Source organism: Pangasianodon hypophthalmus, chromosome 15 (genome assembly GCF_027358585.1).
Source record: "Pangasianodon hypophthalmus isolate fPanHyp1 chromosome 15, fPanHyp1.pri, whole genome shotgun sequence".
Taxonomy (NCBI): Eukaryota; Metazoa; Chordata; class Actinopteri; order Siluriformes; family Pangasiidae; genus Pangasianodon; species Pangasianodon hypophthalmus.
The window spans coordinates 24,123,800-24,147,626 of NC_069724.1; the positions used below are offsets into that span (position 1 = coordinate 24,123,800).

Here is a 23,827-nt window from a genome sequence, read left to right on the forward strand (position 1 = left end):
AGTTTACGCTGCCTCAGAAATAGTGCTGTCAATCATTATGCAATCTGACACGCCCACGCAGGTCTGATCCAACTGAAAGGAGGAGCTTTTATAGCTTTTAAGATAGTTATTATTTCATCATAATTAAATTGTAATAGTTAGTGATGTATATTTCTTAAACCTATCACTGGTAAAGGCTTATTTAATGATAGATATTAATATCACAAACATTTTTAGCATCTGTAATCATGTCGTTTTAAAGTCACCTTTCTGTTTCACATTTACAGAAAGTTTGTATTTAAAAAAATAAAAATAAAATTGTTATTTCACCTTATTGCACCTTATTACTTTCAAGATCCTGATCCTGCCCATGAAAGGACTTTTTCTCTGTTGTTGTTGTTGTTGTTAAATTTAGACCTGATCACACAAGAGACGAAGGGTTTCTACTCTCCACTTAGATGGGATTGATGGCGGCGTCTAACAAAACAAGTGCTTTGATAAGATAGGGAGGAAGAGTGAAAAAGAAAAGCGATTGAAGGGAAAAAGAAGAAAAATCTGACAGGGTTTGGTGGCAGTGAAAAGGGCAAGTCTGCTCCCATCAGCCTTAGCTGAAAAGAGAGAGAGAGAGAGAGAGAGAGAGATGGAGAAAAAGAGGGATTGGACTGCACTGTTGTATTTGTACAGCAGTAAAAAGACTCCAGATCACATGGACAATGCTGCTTTATCCACTAACTCTGACATAAAACCTTTTATTAAACCAAAGTTCACCAGAAATGCAGATACTGAATAAATGCATCACATGTAATTCAAGCCATTTATAATTACACAAGAAGCTGCAATGAGTGTCGATGTTAGCATAAAAATCCTAGCATCTGCAACTTGTAACTAGCTCAACATGATAGCCAAGTCTTAAATTACATCACTCTTATTTTTAACAAGTCTTTATGATGTTGAAAGCTTAAGTTTTGCTGTGATAAGAATGAGTAAACAGGCCCTGGGCAAATCAGAGCTACGCCAATGTCGCTAAAAAGAATTTATTCCCAACATCGTCCTGCTGCGAAATATAAGCTAGCTGCTCCTCATATTCTTTCATTTTTGTTTCATACATCTAGTAACTGCTGTGAAAATTCTCACAAGATCAGTTTCTCATATGTAAATGTGTAAGCTTTCGTCCGGGACCTTGACTGCGTCCCAGAAATGTAGCCTAGAAGCTTCCTGAGGTAAACTAGCTAGCGACTAGCACAGGTATTAGCTAGCTAGTTTAAACACAAACTACACTTTCCAGGAGATTTTACAATCTTTAAAGTAATGCTGAAATAATGCTGTGTATGTACACAAAATATATATTTAATACATAAACTTAGCATAACAAGAAGCATTGGCTTCTTCTTGACGAACATCTTAGCCGTGTTAGCAGTGATGCAATTCGTGATGCAGCTAGCTAGCTTTAGCTAATTTTGAAATAGCATATCCACAAGAAATGTCTTTTTCACACAAGATTAGTCCTAAATGTACACAAACTGTGGATTTACAGTCAGCTCCAAAATTATTGGCACCCTTGGTAAAGGGAATAAAAATTGTCTTTAATGGTTGATTACCTTTTTTGGTCGTGTTAGTTCCTCTCTCACTCACACACATATGTTTAAATGTATTCACTCCCACACTCACACTTATTAAGTGCCTCTGAAATCAAAATTGGTGCTTCAACATTATATAGTTTATACAGTATATAATTTTATAGTTACTGTTATGTTTGTGCGATGTATCTCTCTCGAACGATACGTCAACACGCCATCACTCTGACTTCCTGTTTCAAAATGAAATACATCAACATACGGCACCAAATCACGGCTCTCCGGCCATTTCATAGGGACTTTATTTATACGTTTATACCAGAAGTGAAGTCTCTGATTGTATTCGGAAGAAACGAGCTTCATCTGCAGTGACGGAATAATTTAACACTGCAGTTTTCCCTCATTCCCACTCACGAGGATCACACACCAGCTTTAATCATGCACTAGAAACACACACACACACACACACACACACACACAGAAAGATGGTTAAAGAGCTTAATTTCCCGTGTGAGAGACACAGAAAGCAGTTTTATGTTTCTCTCTGTTTCTTTCTCTCTCTCTCTGCATCTCTGACTTATTTTTTTACTTTTCTGACTGTCAACTAGCATTTATCAAACACACACACACACACACACACACCTACACTCGAGGCTAATTTAACACTTTTTCACAGAATTCTCGAGTTTCAGCTACATTTCATCACCATCAGCGCAGTCACTCGTACATTGAGACGTGTTACTTTTCTTCAGATTTGGCATGAACGCTGCAGGTGTTAATTCAATACTCGGGATAAAAAAATGACTAGTTTTTTTTTTATAATGGTACTTAAAATGACCAGAAGTTCTTTATTTCATGCATTTTAAATGTTATATATCCTAAAAACATTGTTAACGTTTGCACTGCACTAAGATCAAACATGAAATGTACTTTAATATTTTTTAAAAAGTCCATGGTTGTGTATTTTATTATTTTTTCCCCACATGCTTTGTTTACTCATGTTGTTATGCTGTAATTATGCCTCTACAGAAGATTAGCATCTATTTAATTCTATCAAGAAACAAGGATTAGCTTTACTTAAATTAAAGCTAATTATTGCTTTGGCTAACCCACAATTAGCCGCGGTTCAGCATACACTTGTTTTTAAATATCCGCTTAGGCCGTAGTGTGAAAGCAGCATGCTGACTGGTGAACTCAGTACACTGCTAATCGTGCTAAATAAATGCTAACACTCTTTATTTTCAACAGCAGGAGGATAAAGGCAGGTTAATGGTTAAAGACGGCGCTGAGTGGTTGCTTTGCGTTCAGAGTTACATGGTATAGGACATAATCTGTAATCATAATTATAATAACGATTATAATATCTAAAAGTCTCATGGGTATTGTTGTATTGTTGTATTGTTCTTCCGGTTCAATACGAGCTGCTTTTCTTGAATATATCCCAAAATATAATGTTTACAGTCAAAAAAGTGTGGAAAAGAATTATAGTTGAATCGTTGCATTAAACGTTAAATGTTCATCTCTTAATTCGTTAATAATTTGATGCAGTATTGTAAAAGTGTTTATGGTAGTGACATCACATCACAAGGAATTCAAAATTGAAAATAAAAAATGTAAATCCAGCTTAATTTCCATATATTGTGTGGTAACAATATGGTTTAAAAAATGGAACAATGTTTAGATGTTTTATCTGTTTATAGTTACATAGTTACAGCATGTCTCCAAGTGTTTTATTCCTCTTATACCACATCAGTTTTCCCACGATTACTTTTTTTATTGATTAAGCAACGATATATCATACACTTTATCCATTTACAGTTACATTTAATGTTGTGAACGTCCATGAAACAATTCAGTTCCTGTTCTCACTTACGTTATAGCAGCTATAAACAGCCGTTCCCTCACCAGCCTTGCTTTTTTATCTCTCTTGAAGTTAAAATGACAAAAAGCACAGCTTGTCATGTTACCGAGAAACCGTAACAAAACGTAAACACCTTTATCCTGACGATACTGAAAATTTTGAAAAAAAAAAAGTTACAAAATGCTGACACTGGAGACTCCTTCCATAAATGTTAAAAAAGTCTCCTTACAGATCAACAATTACACACGTTTTTTAATCTGTTTATTATTAGCGGAGCAACCACCGTACGAGTCGCCGTGAAGTGAATGAGCTGTTACTATAGAAACGATAACGTATTAGAACGAGCGCATTAGTATAAATAATCCTGTGATTTAAAGCTGCATTACTGTCAGAGCTGCTGTTACAGAAAACTAATCAGCACCTTCTATGGTATGTATTGGCATACTCACAAGAGTGGGTGTACAAGTGTGTGATGGACCCGTGTGTGTGTGTGTGTGTGTCTACACTGACCTGTGTGGGTGTATGAGAGCTTCGACTGCTGTGTGTGTGTGTGTGTGTGTGTGTGTGTGTTTGCGAGTCCTCCTTTCAGGCATGGTAACATCTCTATTTACCTCACCGGTAATCAAGAAGGTCAGAAAAAGAAAGAAAGTCCCACCAGTGCTGTGTGCCATCAGACCTCACACTCGTCAACCTGAACACACTCCATACCTACACAATCCATACCTTCAGCCGGGGCTGCAGATCTGACGCACGGCCACCGGGGGCAGCGGTACGACAGCGCCGACGCAGTGCAGTCATGACTCAGCTCCTCGGCTCAATCTGTCACTGTACTGTCTGACTTTTAGTTTCACAAGCGCAATCTAAAATATGCTGCAAAAAAAATAAATCCCACTTTATACTGTCACAGGAAGCCAAACTGCATATTAATATAACCGGATCAATAATCGCTGGAAGTTCTCAAAGGAACCTTGAGTGAAAATATCCGAGCTTGTTTCTTACAGAGATGGCAAAATACTGCTTCAGTTCCAAGAGGTGATTAAAAAAAGAGCTTTTATTGTCTTATTAACTTCAAGAGAGAGAGTAATGATTATGATGTCTTTCATAAATAAAATATTGTAATCTTTGGCAATTCGCTGTGGCACAAGAGGAATAAAACGCTTTGGAATGTGCTCTTATAGTAAAATAATCAACTTTGCGGTGGTAACAGTGACTCCGCTTCATCACACCACCCCATCGCTGATTATTTTCCTACAACAGCATGACATGGAGAGGTGAAGCGAGAGAGCAAGCAAACCAAACAATTGCAGTGAAACTCGACTCTCTTCTTTTGCAATACGAAGAGGTGACCATGTGTGTGCTAGCAATTTGTGAATTAGCCCGTATGTGTGCTAAGTGTGTGCTAGCAATTTGTGAATTAGCCCGTGTGTGTGCTAGCAATTCATGAGTTAGCGAATGCCTAGCTAACAAAATAACCATCACCAGCCATCGCGACACGCAGAAAATGACAAGAAAAGGATGGCAAAAATTCTCATCACAGTCTTCAACAAAGTATTTTTAACACAAGAAAACAATACAGCGCTGAAGTACAGTAACACTAATGGGACAAAAACTAATCTTTTTTTTAAACGTCATATTTAATAGCTAACAAACAACCAAAGTCTTTCGGCTACACGCTTTCCTTCATCACGAACCCGTTACAGTATAACAGCACCACAGATTTTAGAAAATGCACTTTTTAGTGACATCATCGACTCCCAGCATCCTCTGCTCCTAATGGTGTGTTCACAGGGCGCCCGCCTGAAGAACTGAGCGTTCCTGTTGATCCCATCGTGGCCAGCACACACACACACACACACACACACACACACAGATTGCTTGTGGGACGATGGATGTCTAATTGAGAGGAAGTGAAGGGAAATTGCATTAGCATGCCTGGACAAAGTGAGCCACTAGTGAGATCTAATGAAGGTTAGAAACATGGAGAAAAAGTTCTTCAGGCGTGCTAACACATACGCTCTCTGATGACTGTGCAGGAACGAGGTCATAACACACTCATAAGGCTTTCACACGGACACGAAGCTGGGAATCGTGCCAGAGAGGTTCTGTATATTAGTCAGGGCACAATAATGTCAGTAAAACTTAAATTCTAATTTATTTGTAAAAATAGATTTTTTTACGCAGATGTCTTAATAATTTATGAACACATCTAAGGGAAATGTTGTCATTCCCAACAATTTCATCTCACTCCACTGCCTCTGTATACTAATATAAGTCTTAACTGCTTTAGCCTAGCTAGCTAACTCAGATCAGACATTAGCTAGTTTACAACTGGCGGCCATATTTCCCAGTTGCCTAGCAACAGTGCTTTCATGACTTTAAGTACTTTCAAAGGCCGCTCTTATTTCCACATATGGCCGCAATGATGCCTGGGTTTCAATTATTTGAACTCAATGACACACCTTTTGCAGACATTTTGCATGAAATTTAATAAATAATCCAAAAGTATATAGTCCATAAAATCAGCTCGAAGCTAAAAGTTTTGATATCGATCGGATAAAATGCCATTTGGCTTCTCTCAGGTCACTAATGCCTACTTCCTGCTGCAGAGGAACAGATACACACGCTCACTTAGCACACATTCCGCGTGAGGCGAGCTTTAGGGTCGATCTGGGACACACACACACACACACACATACACACACAGCCCTGAGAGAGGATCTTCTTCGGCTCAAGAGGTTTCTCTGAGCAGTCGTCTGTGGAACAGCAACAATCCCTCAGCCAATCAGGTTAGCCGCTTTCACAGCAAATTTGCATATCAGCAATCCTGGGTCCCGGGTGACACCGCCCATTTCTCCTCTCTCTCTCTCTCTCTCTCTCTCTCTCTCTCACACACATCCATCCTCTCTCCCTATGTCTCTGCACTTCCTTCTTCCTCTCTGTCCTTCCCTCTCTTCCTTTCTCAATCTCTCTCATCCACCATAACATTACCTCTTTCCCTCTTTTTCTCTACCTGTCTTTCTTTCTGTCTTTCACATTCTCACTCTCTTATTCACCCTCTTTCTCTCTCTTGTTCTTTCTCCCTCTCCCTTTCTCTCTCATTCTGTCATTTCTTTTCTTTCTCACTCTCTATACCACCCTCTCTTTACCTCTTTATCTCTGTCTTTCCTTCTTTCTCTGTCGTTCTCGTTCACTGGCCTTCCCATCCCTGTTCTGTCTCTTTCTCTCTTTATTTCCTCTTTCTTTCTCCCTCTCTCTTCCTCTTTCCCTCTGTCTTTTCCTTCCTTTCAGTTTCTCACTCTGATCCATCCTCTCACTCTCTCTGTCACAACCTTTTCACCTTTCTTTCTTTCCTTCCCTATCTTTCTCATCCACCCTCTCTGTGTGTGTGTGTGTCTCTCCGTCTTTCTCTCTCTCTTTCCCCCTCAGTCTTTTCATGTTCTTATCAATCTTAGCCCTCTCTTGCCCTATCTCTCTCTGTCTCTCATTCTTTCTCCCGTCTTCCACTTTATTCCTCCCTCTATCCCATCCTCTTTCTTACTTCCTGTCTTTCTCTGTATGTGCCTTGTTCTCCTGTGCTCTCTCTCTCTGTCTGCCTCTTTCTGTTTCTTTCACTCTTTCCATTATTCCACTCTCTCTTTCTCTCTCTCTCTCTCTCTCTCTTAGTCTTTCCCTCTCACTATATCTCTATAAATCTCTAGGTGTTTTAAAAACATACTGTGATAAGTTTTAATTTCTCAAAATCTCTTAAAATACTGAACTTATCATACAGATAATATATAATATATATATAATTGAATTCAGGGACTTCACTGTCTGATTAAAATCTAAACTGAAAGTGCACCTGTTTCAATGAGCGAGGTTTAATAAAAAACGCAGCATTAATCCCACACCGTGATTAGTATCAGCCAGGTGCAGAGAGAAAATGTGATTATGAAAATTTCCCCACTTCCCCTGCTGTTAGCCCGAATGCAAACGAGGCGGCCCTGAAATGGCTGACGCACCGGCGCGATGGAAACTCTGCGGCCGTCGCCGGGGCAACATGACTCAGCGCCAGGGGGCGTGGCCAGGAGCTGGAGCTGGAGCTGTCAGTCACGTGCCTCAGCAGCAGGTGGACGCGTGTAAATCCCTGGCAGTGACGATGACACCGTGCCCTGCTGAGCCACACACACACACACACACTCTCCTGTCTCACTATACCTGCGCTCACCTGGACCTGGGGGGGCGGGGCACCTGCACGGCGCAGGAAAAGAGAGAGCAATGGAGGAACGACGAGTCATCTGATGTGTCCGCCTCAAAGGGTGCACAGGTGCCTGGTATGAAAACATGCAGGTGGAGAACAAAGGACTATGGCACACACACACACACACACACACACACAAATATCATTTCAGTCCAAATGTGACAGAGCGAGTGCAGCCACAGGATTCAGAGGCTTGGATGTGGAGCAGAAAAATAAAATAAAAATGGAAATGCTGCTGGATCTGTCACGAATCCCTTCCTTCTTCCTTTTTTCTTTTTCTCCATTTCAGGAGTCACGCTTTCCCTCGTTCGGTACCTACATTAACCCCTTCTAGCTCAAAACAACCCATTTTCGTTATTTCCTCAAAATTAAAGTCATATTTCTGTTACAGCGACGATGTTCAGGCATTTAATACACAAAAGTGATAAATCTATGCGCATACTTTAACAAACATTTTACCACATAAGAACAATGGAAAGAAAATATATAATTTATAATATATAGATATTAAAAAATGGAGAGCACAATAATGCGACTGTTTATAGCTGCTATAACGTAAGTGAGAACAGGAACTCAGTTGTTTCATGGACGTTCCACAACGTCAAGCGTAACTATAAATGGATAAAAAGCATGTACTGTACTTTCATAAATAAAAAACTGCAGTTGTTGGTAAATTGCTGTGGTGTAAGAGGAATAAAACACCGGGAGACGTGCTGTTATTATATAGGAAAATAATCAATGTTGAGGTGGCAGCAGTAACTCCGCTTCATCACACCATCCCATCGTTGATTATTTTCACATAACAACATGACAAGTTACTTTATCTTTATATTTTACACTTAAAAAATGTGTTCTACAGTGACGAGTTAAAAAAAAAAAGGAAAATAAGGTGCTTGTAGAAGTATTCAGAAAAATACTTTCAGTTAATGATGTCAATATTTTTGAACGGGAGTCGAAAACAACAATTTTCCATATTTTTTATTTATTTTTTGTCTCTTTTTTCCTTTTTCTCTTTCTCCATTTCAGATGTCACGCTGTCTCTCTTTCTGCTTTCCTCTCATTTCATTCTGTCTTTTAGGCTCAAAATATCTCATTTTAAAACGTACAACAAAACTAGAAATTATTTTTTGCTTGGCTCGATTTCTCTAATAATCCAGAAACATTACTCTTTTCCCACAAAACAGGAACAACAGGAAACAAAAGTCCCTTATTTTCCAGAGAAGGACGTCTGTAGCTCATCATTATTTTAGTAATATCATTCAGATTGCGCTAAAGATAATAAATGTGGGGATTTTACATAAATGGTGCACTTTTATTGCTGTAAACAGATCATGGCTAATCAGGTTTAATCTCCTTCTATCAAAGCCCACATTCAAACTTTCCTCTTCTTATATTTCTATTTGCATATTAATGAGAAAGCTCGCAGCTCGCAGCAGGACATTTCACTCACATTACTCCGTGATTGCTGAAAGGGAGCTTTACTTTACATATTCGGCTAATTTTAGTGTCATGTCAATTAGCTTAACTTCCGTAAGAGCGTTAGTTACTTGTAATGTTTAGAAATGAAAAGTGTAGAGAGTGAAGCAGGTTTTATTGAGTACAGGTATCACACTCAGGTGATGCTACTGCATTCATGCTCAGTGTGTTATCTGGAGCTCTTCTTCAATCCACTGAACTCAAAACTCGGAAAGTCCCAAGTCGATTTTTCCCCAATTCCGGTCTAAAAGCTCTCAAGTGCTTCGGCTCGGAATAACACGGACGTCCAGAGCAAGATCATATGTACGGCTAGTCTCTGACTTTGATAAACATACAGTATGTATTAAGAAGATCAACATGAATTATTTCTGTGTGATTAACGATAAGAAACAACATATAAGACAAAGGGTTTGGTCATCTTTGCTCATAAAAGTTATCAGTTAGAATGTTTTTACTGCGTTAGTAAAACTGGAATTATGGAATTATGTTAGAAACATAAACTTACAAAGCTTTAAAAAACAGAAAAGCTACATATCAAAGTTAAAAAGTAGAAAATAATGCAAAGGGAAATGTGTTTACTGTTGACAGTGTGTGTGTGTGTGTGTGTCTGAGTGTGTGTGTGTGCGTGTGTGTGTGCGTGTGTGTGTGTGCGCTGCTGTATTGTTCTGACGTCAGGGACCTCAGGCTAGCCGGATGTTGCCCGAGGTCCTGAATGATGTCCGTTCCACTTTGCCGTGCCTGAGGTCGGATTTTTCCGAGTACAGCTGACTGCAGCTTTAGTTAGAACATGAACATGATTAAATTTATGTAGATGTAGTTTCTGATTAATATGCAAAAGGAAAAATCTCAAAAGAATATTTGTGCACTCCTATAACAACCTCGCAACAGAAATCCTTACAAAAGTGACCAATCAGCACTATCTGAATGTTTATCAGGACCCAGATTACAGGTCCTGTTTAAAATCCTCGAAGGACGTAACCTTTAAAATGCTGCCGTGGTCTGAAAGCCGTCAGACGACAGTGCTGACCTCACACACTCGCTGATCTGTTTACACACTTCACGGCTGTTAAACAGGACCCTGAGCGCCTCTCGCACGCCGCACCGTGACCCTGCGCTGGAGGTCGAGCGGCTCACGTTTCCTCCTCTCAGATCACTTTACCTGACGCTAGACGCAGGACTGATGAATCATTCCGTCTGAGAGACTCTTAAAGCTGCAGCGCTGGAAGTGGTTCAGCCATTAAAACACTCGTACAACGGTCACATGACTTATTAATCGGTAATTAACACACACGTATCCTCGTGTATCCTCGTGGCTTTTCGGTATTTTAACGTTTGCATTCGTTGTGTTTTTTCAGTAATAAAGCAAGCGTTAATACACTATGACATCACAGCGCTGATGAATTCTGGATTCTGATTGGTCAAAAGTTGCACATTCACATTTATATTAATGCGCTCCGTCTAATACCTCATCGTTTCTATAGCAACAGCACATTCACATGGACTCATACGGTGGACACATAACCGGATTAAAAAACACGTGTAATCTATATTTTTGTAAAGAGACATTTATTCAACATTTATGGAAGGAGACTCCAGTTTCAGGATTTTTGACACAAGTGAAATTAATGAGCAATTATAAATTATTTCTGAGAGGAATCTTGTGTCATTTTCATAAATGTTTACAATATTCACTGCTAAAGAAAGCCAGGTGACACGAGCACACGTGTAAAATGCACGAATGAATGAATGAATGAAGATTTAGTCCCATTTTTTTGTTGTTTTTTTCCCCCTACAGTACGTCTGAAAAATTTTAAATGTTTATAATATAGTGTAAGTCAAGAATATATATTTTTTATTTTGATATATTTCATTGTGATGTAAGAAAATGAATGAATAAACAAACAAAAAAACAAACAGAACAATTAATATAGTTCCATTAGGACTTTCTGTTTTTTTTTTTTTTTTTTTGAGGATTTCTGAAAAGATTTGTAAATGTTTATAACAGCGTATGACTCGGCGCGGCTCATTTATCGAGCGTGGTTTACGTTGTCACGGTGTGCGATTGACGTTTGACACCAAAACTGTGCCAAATTCATTCAGCGTAAAACCGACATGAGCTAAACGTCCTGCTGTGAACATCTTCACCAATACGCAAATGTGAAATATGCAGATCAAGCCACTAACCAATCCGGTGTTACTGCGATCCTGTCAGGACTCGGACGTGGACCTGTGGTTGTGGAAGAATCACAATAAAATAAATTCAGGTGTGTAACTGTAACATCAGTTACAAATATAAATATAATTCTAATTAAAAGAATGATTGTTTGTCTGTATTGTGTAGCTTTAGTGTTTGTGTTGTTGACTGTAGTGAAGATGAGCAGCTGTGTTGTCGTTTAGGAACCTGCCCTGACACACACACACACACACACACACACACACCAGCAAGGCTCCACAGAGAGGATGGTGTGTTATGAGCTCTGATGTGCAGACAGATGTGTCTCATAATCATGGGGATTGAAAAACAACCAACTAACATGTCTCTCTTTCTCTCTCTCTCTCTCTCTCTCTGTGTTTCTCTCTCTCTCTCTCTCTGTCTCTGTGTGTTTCTCTCTCTGTCTCTCTCAGTCTCTCTATCACTCTCTCTCATCATCTCGTTCTCTCCTAATGCTGACTAAGCATTTCATATTCCATTAACCATTTTATTCATTCTTTCTCTCCTTTTTTTAATTTTTTCTCTTTCTTTTCTCAGAATAATGTGAAATTGAAAAAACACTCCAGAATGAATGAACTATGATTTTACATTAATCTAAAAACAGATACAAATACAAATAATAAAAATCGATTTATCGTTTCTATAGTAACAGCTCATTCACAGGGACTTGTACGGCGGACGCTGCGCAAAAACAAACTCAAATAATCGTTGATCTGGTGAAGTTTTAACATTTATGGAAGGAGTCTCCAGTGTCAGCGCTGTGGACCAGTCAGAGGTAAAGCTGTAACTCTGTCTTCAGGACAGAGGAGTTTAAGCTTCTTTGCGGTTTCTCGTTCTTTAATAAATAAAAAATTATAATCGATGGCAAATCCCTGTGATATAAGAGGGAAAACCCACCTCAGGACATGCTGTTATGGGAAAATAATCAACTCCAGGGTGGTGACAGTAACTCGGCTTCATCACACCAGCCTGTCGTGAATTAGTTTCCTATAACAGCACCACACGCATGTTTTATTCCTTACATAACAATCCATTTTAGCTTTTAATGATTTATCAGAACAATGCAGGAATCGTGTTTTCTTTCCTTTTCATGTCTTTATAAAGCAGCTCACGGTGTTTTAAATCGTCTTCTAGTACATTTTAAGTAAACGCGCTTGTCAGGTTTCAGGTATCGTCAGGTTTCGTCAGGTTTCAGGTATTAGCATTAAGAACATTTTCTTCACAGAAACAGAAAGTGTGTCTTAAAAATCCGGCACCTTTACATCCCTTTTATAATCTCATACAACAAACCATGACACACGGTGTGCTGGGGGAGAGAGAGAGAGAGAGAGAGAGAGAGACAAAGACAGAGACAGAGAGAGAGAGAGAGAGAGAGAGAGACAGCGGCAGAGAGAGAGAGAGAGAGAGAGAGAGACAGCGGCAGAGAGAGAGAGAGAGAGAGAGAGAGAGACAGCGGCAGAGAGAGAGAGAGAGAGAGAGAGACAGCGGCAGAGAGAGAGAGAGAGAGAGACAGCGGCAGAGAGAGAGAGAGAGAGAGAGAGAGAGAAAGAGAGAGACAAAGACAGAGAGAGAGAGAGAAAGAGAGAGACAGCGGCAGAGAGAGAGAGAGAGAGAGAGAGAGACAGCGGCAGAGAGAGAGAGAGAGAGACAGTGGCAGAGAGAGAGAGAGAGAGAGAGAGAGAGAGAAAGAGAGAGACAAAGACAGAGAGAGAGAGAGAGAGAGAGACAGCGGCAGAGAGAGAGAGAGAGAGAGAGACAGCGGCAGAGAGAGAGAGAGAGAGACAGCGGCAGAGAGAGAGAGAGAGAGAGAGAGAGAGAGACAGCGGCAGAGAGAGAGAGAGAGAGAGAGAGAGAGAGAGAGAGACAGCGGCAGAGAGAGAGAGAGAGAGAGAGAGAGAGAGAGAGAGACTTCCTCGCTTTCTATCGTCTCTGCAGGGGAGGACACGACTGATCTGGCAGTCTGGCAGCGGCAGGAATTTTGCTCGGAGACGTCCCTCAGGCAGAGACAACAATCCTCCAAATCCACAAGCATGTTTAAGCCTTGTTTTGTTAAGATTGCATTTAACTCCCTCACCGCTGTGTGCAAAAAAAGAACAACGATTATAATCATTATAACCATGACAAGAAGAAAATCAAGAATTTGCGTATTAAGATTTTTTTTTTTCATTTTCCTTCCAAAATCCCAGCACAGAGAAAACAATTAGTGCCATAATGTCCATTTTTTTTTTCTGCCAGATTAGTCATGCTTGTTACAGGAAGCAGCAAAATTTATAAATGACTATAAAACTGTGAAATACGATGTTTCATGCATTTAATCTGTAAAAGATCACTCAGCAGCCACACTGGCTACCGGTTACAGCCTGCATCCTGCTCTAAATCATTACCATCACGTATAAATCACTTCATGAATTCACCCGTTCTTACCTCTCTGAACTTCTCCTCACCTTCACACCACTTACATCTGTGCAGCACAGCTCAGCAAATTACCCACAATCCTCTACATAGTACCCGTACTGAATCTGGTTACCTTTCCCACTCAGGTACTAAGCATGCCGAGCCAGGACGTGTGGGCGGAGCTACAAATAGTGCCGATCACTGATTGGTCGAACAGTCACACAGATGTTTTGATCGACGTCTCTGACCGGAATCACTCGTCTCACGTCTCTTTTCTAGCAGATTTAAAATGCAGTATCACAATCTTAAACGGCGATGCATGTTTCTGATGATTTATTTTCCCACAATAACCTTTTCTTTACATTTTATAGCGTAATCTTACATTTCTTTCAGGGACTGTAGCTGGGGCAAATCCAAAATGGCTTCCTGAAACCAGGTATTGCAATTTATATCGTAAAAATGTCATCTCAGGATTACACCTGAGCACAGAGCAGCTATCACAGTGCAGCTTTCACTACAAACCGTCATTTTAACCCTGAGCCGTAAAACACACACACACACACACACACACACACACACACACATAGACACACACACACATAGACACAGAGACACACACACACACATAGACACAGAGACACATGGTTTCAGCTGCATTCAGCTGCCATGGTCTGATCAGACAGTAAATCCAGAGAAGCATTTTATTTATGGTGTTGCAGTGTGTGTGTGTGTGTGTGTGTGTGTGTGTGTGTGTGTGTGTGTGAAAGCAGAATTGAAGGTAAGCCCCATTGCCAAGTCTTCCAGAGCTGCCAGACCCTGGCAACAGCAAAACACACACAGCCTGGGAATACGTGTACAAGTAGCTTCCCGACCAGGGAATACACACACACACACACACACACACACACACACACACACACACACACACATGTCTGCATAGGCCACACAAACACCCATGCTTTCCTGCTGCTCTAACACACATACACACACACACACACACTCACATCCGTTTCTTCCTATCCTGGGAATAAACACATACACACACGCACACACACACGCACACACACACACACACACACTTGACTCTTTGACAATCAAAACATCTCTCTCAATGGCAAGCAGACATACTGAGAGGAAGCGGATGTTTTGTTATAATGTATGTATTATTATTATGTTATAATAATAATAATAATAATAATAATAATAATAAATTATATAATAAAAGAACATTGTAGAATAAAATTTCTTAAACGGTTTTAATGGAAAAAGAAAAAAAACAACAGCAGTTTATATTTAATGCATGTCCCGTAAGTGTAATATATTATTTTTCTGTTATATTTGTGGTAAAAAAAAATCAATTGCACAGAATAACGAAGTGTTTGGAATACTGAACTGTTCGGAATACTGAGGTGTACGGAATAATGAAGTGTTCGGAAAACCGCGCTCTATTAAATAGAAAGGTTTTATGTAACCATTTTAAAGAACACAACATAGTATTACTAATTGAGATATCCAAGAAATATTAAAATTAAATTTTGCTTAACGCTGTCCCAATTACACAGAGACACGCAACATATGGAATAATGAAGTGTACGGAATAATGAAGTGTACGGAACATTGAAGTGTACGGAATACTGAAATGTACAAAACATGTTAAATAGAATGGCTTTACACTGAAAACACAAATGAAAATATTATATTATTATTATTATTACTATTATTATTATATAAATATTAAAATGTAATTTCACTTCATGTTGTCCTAACTGCACAGAGCTATGCAATGTACGGAATACCGAAGTCCATGGAATGCTGATGTGTACGGAATGCTGAGGTGTATGGAAAACCACAGTCCAATGTTAAATAGAACGGTTTTACTTCACAAACACAATGTAGTGTTATTAACTGAGATATCTTAAGAAATATTCATACGTATATTCATATTTCACTTAACGCTGTTGTGCAAAGAAACGCACTGTACGGAATGCTGATGCTTTCACGGCCTGTATGAAAGTGTGGATTTGTGTAATCTCCACTAAAAGGAGATTACTGGAATACCGTGCTGAAACGTTAGCTAGCCTTGGGTCAGAGCATCACGGTATTTACCCAGATGTTTAGCTTTGAGGGTTTGGAAACAACTAGACGTTCACTGCCACTTTAAGAATAAATTGATATGCATCCACCTCTGATTTTCCACCATGTTATTTTCCACTTGGCTACTACGATGGATGATGGAAGTAACCGGTGCTGAGTATGGAATGAATCATGGGAAAATTCAGAGATGGATAGAGCTATAGAGAGTCTCTAATGTTTTCTAGTGGTAGTGTATTTATCTTTAACTTACCTGAGTAGCAAACCTGGTGAAAAAGATCTAACAATTAAATATATTAGAATTATTCAGAAACAAAAATGCTAATGTTTGCTAACACAGGTAGTGGGGAAAAATGCTTCTTACAGTCCAGAAGACCGAGCTCTCCTGCGTTCATATGTGTGAAAAAGCCAGTTTACTGGATATTTACCTGATCAGGTGAATAAAACATTAATTAGATTTAAAAACTAGGGTTGTTGTGGTGTTACGGTTTCACGGTTAGTCACAGTGTATTGATGTCAGATGGCTGTTTAATTTTACGTAACACTGAATAAAATGTATTTCCAACTTATTTTTTTTTCCCGATCAAGTAGTGATTCTGACAATCACAAGCTGCAGCAACCTCCGTTTCTCAGCGCAGGGACGTGACATCACTGAAACGCTTTGAGTCTGTTACTGCTGTAAACACGTTACACTCCTGCCTCTGCTGTCACTCCTAGCGTGTTCCTAACTTTATCATACACAACAGCTATGAAAGAACATATCGCACAGAAGAACACAGCACTGTTGACCACAACTCAATTAAACAACGTTCTGCTTTTTTAGCTAAGCAGCACCGCACACTTGCCTCAGTGCCGCCTTTCCTCACAGCTCTCTCTTTCAGATTAGACCAACGACGTGATAAATACTGACAGTGAGAGTCAGTAAAAGATTTCATGGCAAAGTCGTACTCAAAAAAAGGATCTTTCTAAGAAATAGAAATGAAGGATTTGATCGTATATAAAAGTTAGTGCCATTTCATAATAAAGTTTTCCTTTCACCTTCGCGGCTGCCGTGTGAGTTTTGAAACAGTCGAATAAAACGGTTTGTGATAGTGTGAAACTGTGATATTTTTAGACATTTTTACCTAGTCATAAAAATAGATCATACAGAGAGTGTAGATGCAGGTGAAGATGCTGTGTCACTCCTTTTACACACCCACATGTGCCTCCAGTCCGTCTTTAAATTGGTGCTCTGACCTGGATTAGCCCTGGCCGCTCACCATTTGTTTGTATTAGTCACCCAGAGAGAGAGAGAGAGAGAGAGAGAGAGAGAGAGAGAGAGACAAATGTATCCTTGTTTAAATTAGGGCCAGTCACAAAGTGCTGACTCCACCGGCCTCTGTTTGGGACGCTGCCAAAGAAACACAACCTGAACGATCAGAGGCTGGAGGCCAAACCTACTTCAGGGACACTAAGCCACTTCACACACACTTCTGTCTCGGGCCGTTTTGCTGTGTTTACGATCCAACAGTTTCTGTTAAGAGATATGAAGCTGCTAGCAGCCCATCAGAAGAAGACATAAGAAATTTAAAGAGGACTCTAGTGCTTGAATTTTGGGGTATTATATAATTTTAATCAGCGCACAAGACATCAAACTAAATACGGAGCAAAAAAAAAAAAAAAGAGATGTTTATTTTAGGGCCAAATCAAAGCTGATAAGAGATCTCAGAAACCATGGGCCAGGTTTTCACTACACTCTGAGAAGGTAATTAGTTTAAAAAAAGGAGTAGTTATTAAAAAGAAAACATATTTATATGTATACATATTTCAAGATCAAAATCCCAAATCAATTCAAACGATTTCTTTTATTTTTTAACTTTTCTGTTTTCCTTTTGTTTTGCGTTTTTAATTATTATTCTCTATTCTTTTCCTTTTTACATTTTACCATCCCAGTAAGAAAGAAGAAAAGAAATGAGAAAAGTAAAAAGCAAAGCAAGAAGTGAACTGAAGTCTAAAAAACAGAAATCGTAAATAGAAAAAAAAAATGTTTATAAAATAATAACGTGTGAGTGAATTTAATGATTATCAAATTAATTTATGACTTAGATCATTAATTGCTTTTTCATTGATTTGCTTGTGAATTGATTTATACTTTCTTTTTCAAACAAATTTTTTATTTTGTTATTTTGTAATTGTTTGAATGATTTCTTGATCCTTTTTTCTGGGACTCCTTCAAAGTTCAGAGTAAAAAAAAAAAATCTTATAATAACTACATAGAGATTGCACTCAAAAAAAAAAAAAAAACCCTCAGTAAAGTAGTGAAGTGAACCGGATTTTTCGGACACACACCCATAAGCTTTTATTCACACCGCACGCAGACTGCTGTGTGTGAACAGCATTTAATCAGCCGCGTGTTTGAAGCTTTTCCTCTCCGTCCTCATCGCTCACCTTCTGAGACGAGGTGAACGTGGGTGAGTTTGAGTTTTGCACCGACACGCTTGTGTTACGTTCAGAATATTAATCTCTCTGAGCTTGTAGTTCTTTTTAATCTCACTGTCGTTTCTCTGAAGGATTTCTTTTCTCCTGCTAATCCCTTATACGGATGCAGGCGTCTACACAACGTCTGGAGTTCGGACAAATTTGCAGTCTATCCTGAAAGGAATGATCCAAAGAGAGGACTGCAACAAATATTCCACAAAATCACACACTTAATCGTTAAATCAACTTGAAAATGGTTACATAAGTACGAAATAAAAGTTATCATCTCCAAGTTGATTATTTAACTAGCCAAGGTAAATTAATGTAAAACTACCTGCTGACTAGCTGACTAGCATCCAGACAACTCGACTATTGGCTAGTAAGCTAAGAAAAATTTGCTAGTCAACAATCTACCATTAGCTAAAGACTAAATATTAGCTAGTCTTTTTGCAGAGAAAAAAAAAAAAACAGTCAAATGATGGCCAGTCCAAAATGCTGACTAGCCAAGTTAGCCCCAAAGACAACTTGACAGAATAAGAAATTTACTTATATTTATTAATATTAAACTAACTCTAGCTATGCATTAGTTATGTGCGTATTTTATTCTAAAAAGTTAATCAGTGGCCAAAATTTTTTCTTGGTAATGAAAATTTTGCTAGCCAACAAACCACCATTAGCTAAACACTAAATACTTACTAGTCTTTTTGTAAAAAGTCAAATGATCCAAAATGCTGACTAGTCAAGTACACCAAAAGGCAACTCAACTGTATTGGAAATGTACTTCACTAGTAAGCTAACATTAACTAAACGCTAGTTATGTGCAGATTTCCTTCTAAAAAGTTGTTCTTGGACTTGAACATCTTCAAAAAACTTTCTAAAATGGCAAATGTCTAATCCAAACATGCTGATTAGCCAAATTAACCCAAGAGACAACTAGAGAGTGTTGGAAATTTACTTTGGTAGTTTTACCTATATGCTAGTTATGTGTGCATATTATTGTGCATAAAGTTTACTTATTGTTTGCTTTGTAGAAATCCAATAATTTCTACAATTTCTACAATTTCTAATCCAAAAATAAACCAAGACATTAGCCTGAAATTAGCCTAATATGAGGCAAAACTTCAATTTGGATATTTCATTTAAAACTCTTATTCGTGTAAATTCTTCTCAACAATTAATCGGTCGTAAATTAGTAATTATCAACCTTACATAAAGTTACTTTATACAAGTTATACGTTTATTGTTACTGTGAAGTCGATTTCTGGTGTATGCTAATTATTTTTGGAATAAAGAGTTCTGATTGGACGGATACACATGGCAATGTGTCTTACCTCCTCCCATTGGTGGATGTATCGGATGAGGCGTGAGAGGCGGAGCAAACGCAGCAGGCTGAGGATCTTGGTGAAGCGGACGATGCGCAGCGCCCGCGCCGTCTTGTACACCTCCGAGTCGAAGCCCTTCTCCACGATCAGAAAGATATAATCCACGGGAATGGAGGAGAGAAAATCCACCACGAACCAGCTCTTCAGGTAGTTCATCTTAATCACCTTGGGGTCCAGGATGATCTCCGAGCTCTCCTCGTTGACGATTCCCGTGCGGAAGTTCATGAAAAGGTCCACCAGGAAGATGGTGTCCGAGGCCACGTTGAACACCAGCCAGGTGGTCGTGGTCTGCTCGGAAAAGAACGTTATTCCTACAGGAATGATGATTAGGTTCCCCATCATCATGATGAGCATGATCAAGTCCCAGTAGAACCTGCAGGGAGGATGAAAATAGCAGCTGGTCAGAGATTCGGTTCACACACACACACACACACACATACACACACGCTCGCCAAGCATGCTAATCACGATTTCCAAGCTCTTTAATGAAAAGAAACTTGGGATAGGGAGGTTAATGAGGGTATGCAAATGTTCTCAGCTTTTCACACACCTCATGTTTGCATTTTCTTTACGCTTAACATGCACCAGCTGCTAAAGGGCTTGAGAAATACACGACGAGTTGAGAAAGCTATGCACGTGCCCATGATTAGCATTGAAAGTCAGGTATATAAAAGTTCCCGGATCTAGAATTCCACACATTCCTGCTTATCTTACCCTGCGTTCACACTAGAAAGCAAAGAGTCACTTGTTCGCTTGTGGGCGTGGCCTTTGCAGCATTGTTTTTTTTTTTTTTTTTTTTTTTTTTAGTTCAGATGAGAAACAGTACTAGCTATTTAAAACATCTAAAGCTAACTATTTAAACACAAATTAAACAACACACTGTGAAAATCGTTTGATTTAAATGCTACATGCTAGGCTTCTTGGTGGCTTCATTTTCAGATTAAATTAGCAAAGCAAGTTAACTGTACTAGCTAACTAGATAACTACCACTGTACTACAAACTATCTCGTTTTCTCTTTCTTACTAGGTTTCACAAATTTTACAATATTTTCTAATAACAATTAAGCTAATTCTCACACTTAGTCTATTTGTAACATGCCTATTTGTTATTATTCTTACAGTAGACATAGTGCTCCAAAAAATTACAGTTAGATACACCACCATTACCTTGAGACTTTCTAAATATTTAAATTAGCATTTGAAATAACTAGCAGAGATTCGTTAGCGGAAATTAGCATGATAATGATAAAGAACTGCTCCTTATAAAGTGAATTATGAGATTTTGGAATTAAACATTTCTAGATAATAAAGGGGTTTTGATATCAGCTTTACATAAATCAGCCAATATTGTTTTATAAAATATTTATGCAGTTACTATGAACAAAAATTTCCATGAACAACAACTCGGGATCGCCGCTAAATATGCTGTTAAAGCTAGCTAGCTAGTTTGGTCATTTAGCTTGCTAATAATAAAGTGTCCCTGAAATCAAAATGAGTGTTTTTGCACAGGGAGTTTGCCACTGTGGATGCAAATAACCAGCATATATTTAAACATGACAAACATGTGCTTTGTAGATATTCTTATTTTAATTTTACAGTTTAGCATTTTTGGGGAAAAAAACAGAAAAAATTTTGACGAGTCATCCTGTACTCATCCGAACTGCATCCAATCAAATGCTCTCTAGAATGCACTATGTCCTGAAGCGACTGCAGCAAGCAGCTAGTTAGCATCGAACTAGCCGAGTCATTTGCGGAGTTTTGCTCATATAATGTTTGTTAACGTAAACCAAAAGCGTATTTGTTGTACAGAACAGGTCTGCGTTTCCGAGTCGAGCTCTTCCTGTGAGTGGCAGTTCTATAAAAAAAACCACCTCATCTCTCCCTGTTTCTCGTCTCTCGCCCTCTCCGAATCCTGACAGCCAGACCCGAGCCGTCAATCAAAACACAAAATGTCCGACAGCCTCCATTTTCACCCGCTGCTCTTTTATTAACCTTCGCTCGCACCTGGGACGAGCTGAGCACCCTGGATTCCTGCGTCAACGGCAGCATCCGGAAAATTCCACTCAACACTAACATCCGACAAGCCGAGCTGCACTTCACTCTGAAGTTTCAAAGGTTTAATGCGTATATATGACAAGAGGCTGTAAAAAAAAAAAAAAACATTAAAACAGCAATCTATATGTCATGGACACTTAGGTAGCTAAATGACCAAACTAGCTAGCTAGCTATCTATAGCAGCATATTTTTAAAAATTGGTTGTCCATAGAAATTTCTGTGACACCTTACCTGAAGAGGACTTACACAAGCATTGCGTAAATATTTTATGAAGCAATACTAGAGGAGTTATGTAAGGCTGATGTTACGAGAAGACCCATGCTGAAGAATCTCAATAGCTAGCTAGTTCTCAATCGTCCAAGCGGGACTGTCATGGCTGCCACACTGTTTTTTAATGCTGTACTGCATATACATATACATATATATGTATATATATATACATATGGAGCTTTAATAAAGTCTCTGTTTTACAGTACAAGATATTCTTACCATCTTTTCGGGACTAACATATAGGGTTTTTTCCCCTTAAGCAGCTGCCTATGCCTGGTTCACATTTCATCAGATGTGCTTCTGTAACCCTTTATTCACACTATCAAGTGACAAAGCAACGTTTTTTACAGACGTGCGCGACACGGAGCGACGATCTCAGTGACAAGCGATTTGAATGAAATTTTCTCAGGTATTTGCAGATTACATACTTGTACAGCAGACACTCCAGATAAACGTGTGTAATCACTGATATGGTGAAGTTTTCTATAAGAAGACGTTTATGCAACATCTATGGAAGGAGTCTCCAGTGTCAGTAAAAGGTAAAATAGGTGAAATACTGTATAGTATAAGGGAACGACTGTTTATAGCTGCTGTAATGTAAGTGAGAAATCTGAGAATGTAACTTGTTCATCACTAAAGTGTCAAATCCAAACGATTGGCTAGAGAAAGTCGTTTCCAGTCGCAAGAATGGAAGAAAAATGTACAACCGTGGTTTCATGTTATCCTGTCATTTACATTTCCAAGAAAAATAAAGCATTAATGACACACACACACACACACACACACACACACACACACACTTGTATAAACAATATATACATATATACATTTTTTGTTGTTAATTACAGGAAGTTATGGAAGTCCATAGATGGTGAAAGGAGGATGAAACACGACTCCAGTTGTACAGTATACACAAGGATAAACACACACACACACACACACACACACGGAGCAGTCAGCTATGCAAAGTACACCTTACACACTCCCTTGCACTCCTAAATGACACACAAACTCAGAAAACATGCAGCTATGCAAATGAATATTGATTTTTTAACCTCCTATTTTTTAACTCTTCTGCATTCTCAGTCTTGTTTTTTTTTATACACATGCACTCAATAGCTGTGCTAATGTGACAGGCTAAAGCTAGCAGGCGCAGGGAAATGTCCCAGTCACTGATAACAGCATTCATCTATACAAAAATAGATGCTTTCAAGAATCGTATCTCATGCTGAAAACCCCATCAGTGCCTCCGTAACAGATCCGCTTTGAGTAACTGAAGCGTCACGGCCTTGCTTTATAAATATCTCCAGATCATGTTTCTGATAATTGTGCGTCCTTCGCCCTAAACCGGGCATCCTGCTGCTTAATAATATCCACGTCAGGTACTTTTATGCCTGTTAGCGGTGTGTTATGCTCAGGAGCTCGGCTCGAGTTACATGTCAGCCTCGCTGAAGCGTGTAAAAGAACATGCACTCCACTATAATAGAGCTCCAGAAACTAAAGCCGTGATGATGGTGTAATTGACAGCTGGTAGTTTTCAGAGGTGGGACGGAGGCCATGTTTGGGACCATCTGTCCCATCAGCGAGGTCCAGGGAGCAGCGAAGGTCACGGGAGCCGACGCAGACATCTCATGTGACCCCGTGTCTCTCATCGTCCCTGTTGTGTCTCCGTATTTAACATCGACACGTGAAACATAAACACAGCAACCAGGTTCAGGTTCAGGTTCATCTTTGTTGCTATATGTATAACAGATATAGAATAAGAGACTCATGCTGCTGAGACTCTCATACTCTCATCGGATTAACATGAACTTACCATGAGGTCAGAAGAAGAAG

General features: G+C 39.1%; 1 protein-coding gene across 3 annotated transcripts in view; it reads right to left on the minus strand.

Moving 5' to 3' along the window:
* Window positions 1–23,827, minus strand: part of LOC113535403 (potassium/sodium hyperpolarization-activated cyclic nucleotide-gated channel 1) — a 112,842-nt gene that overhangs the window by 77,460 nt on the left and 11,555 nt on the right. For all 3 annotated transcript variants that reach the window (XM_026928669.3, XM_026928671.3, XM_026928670.3), the window contains exon 2: window positions 19,616–20,039. In XM_026928669.3, coding sequence (XP_026784470.2) covers window positions 19,616–20,039 — 424 coding nt within the window. The remainder of the gene's footprint in view (window positions 1–19,615; window positions 20,040–23,827) is intronic.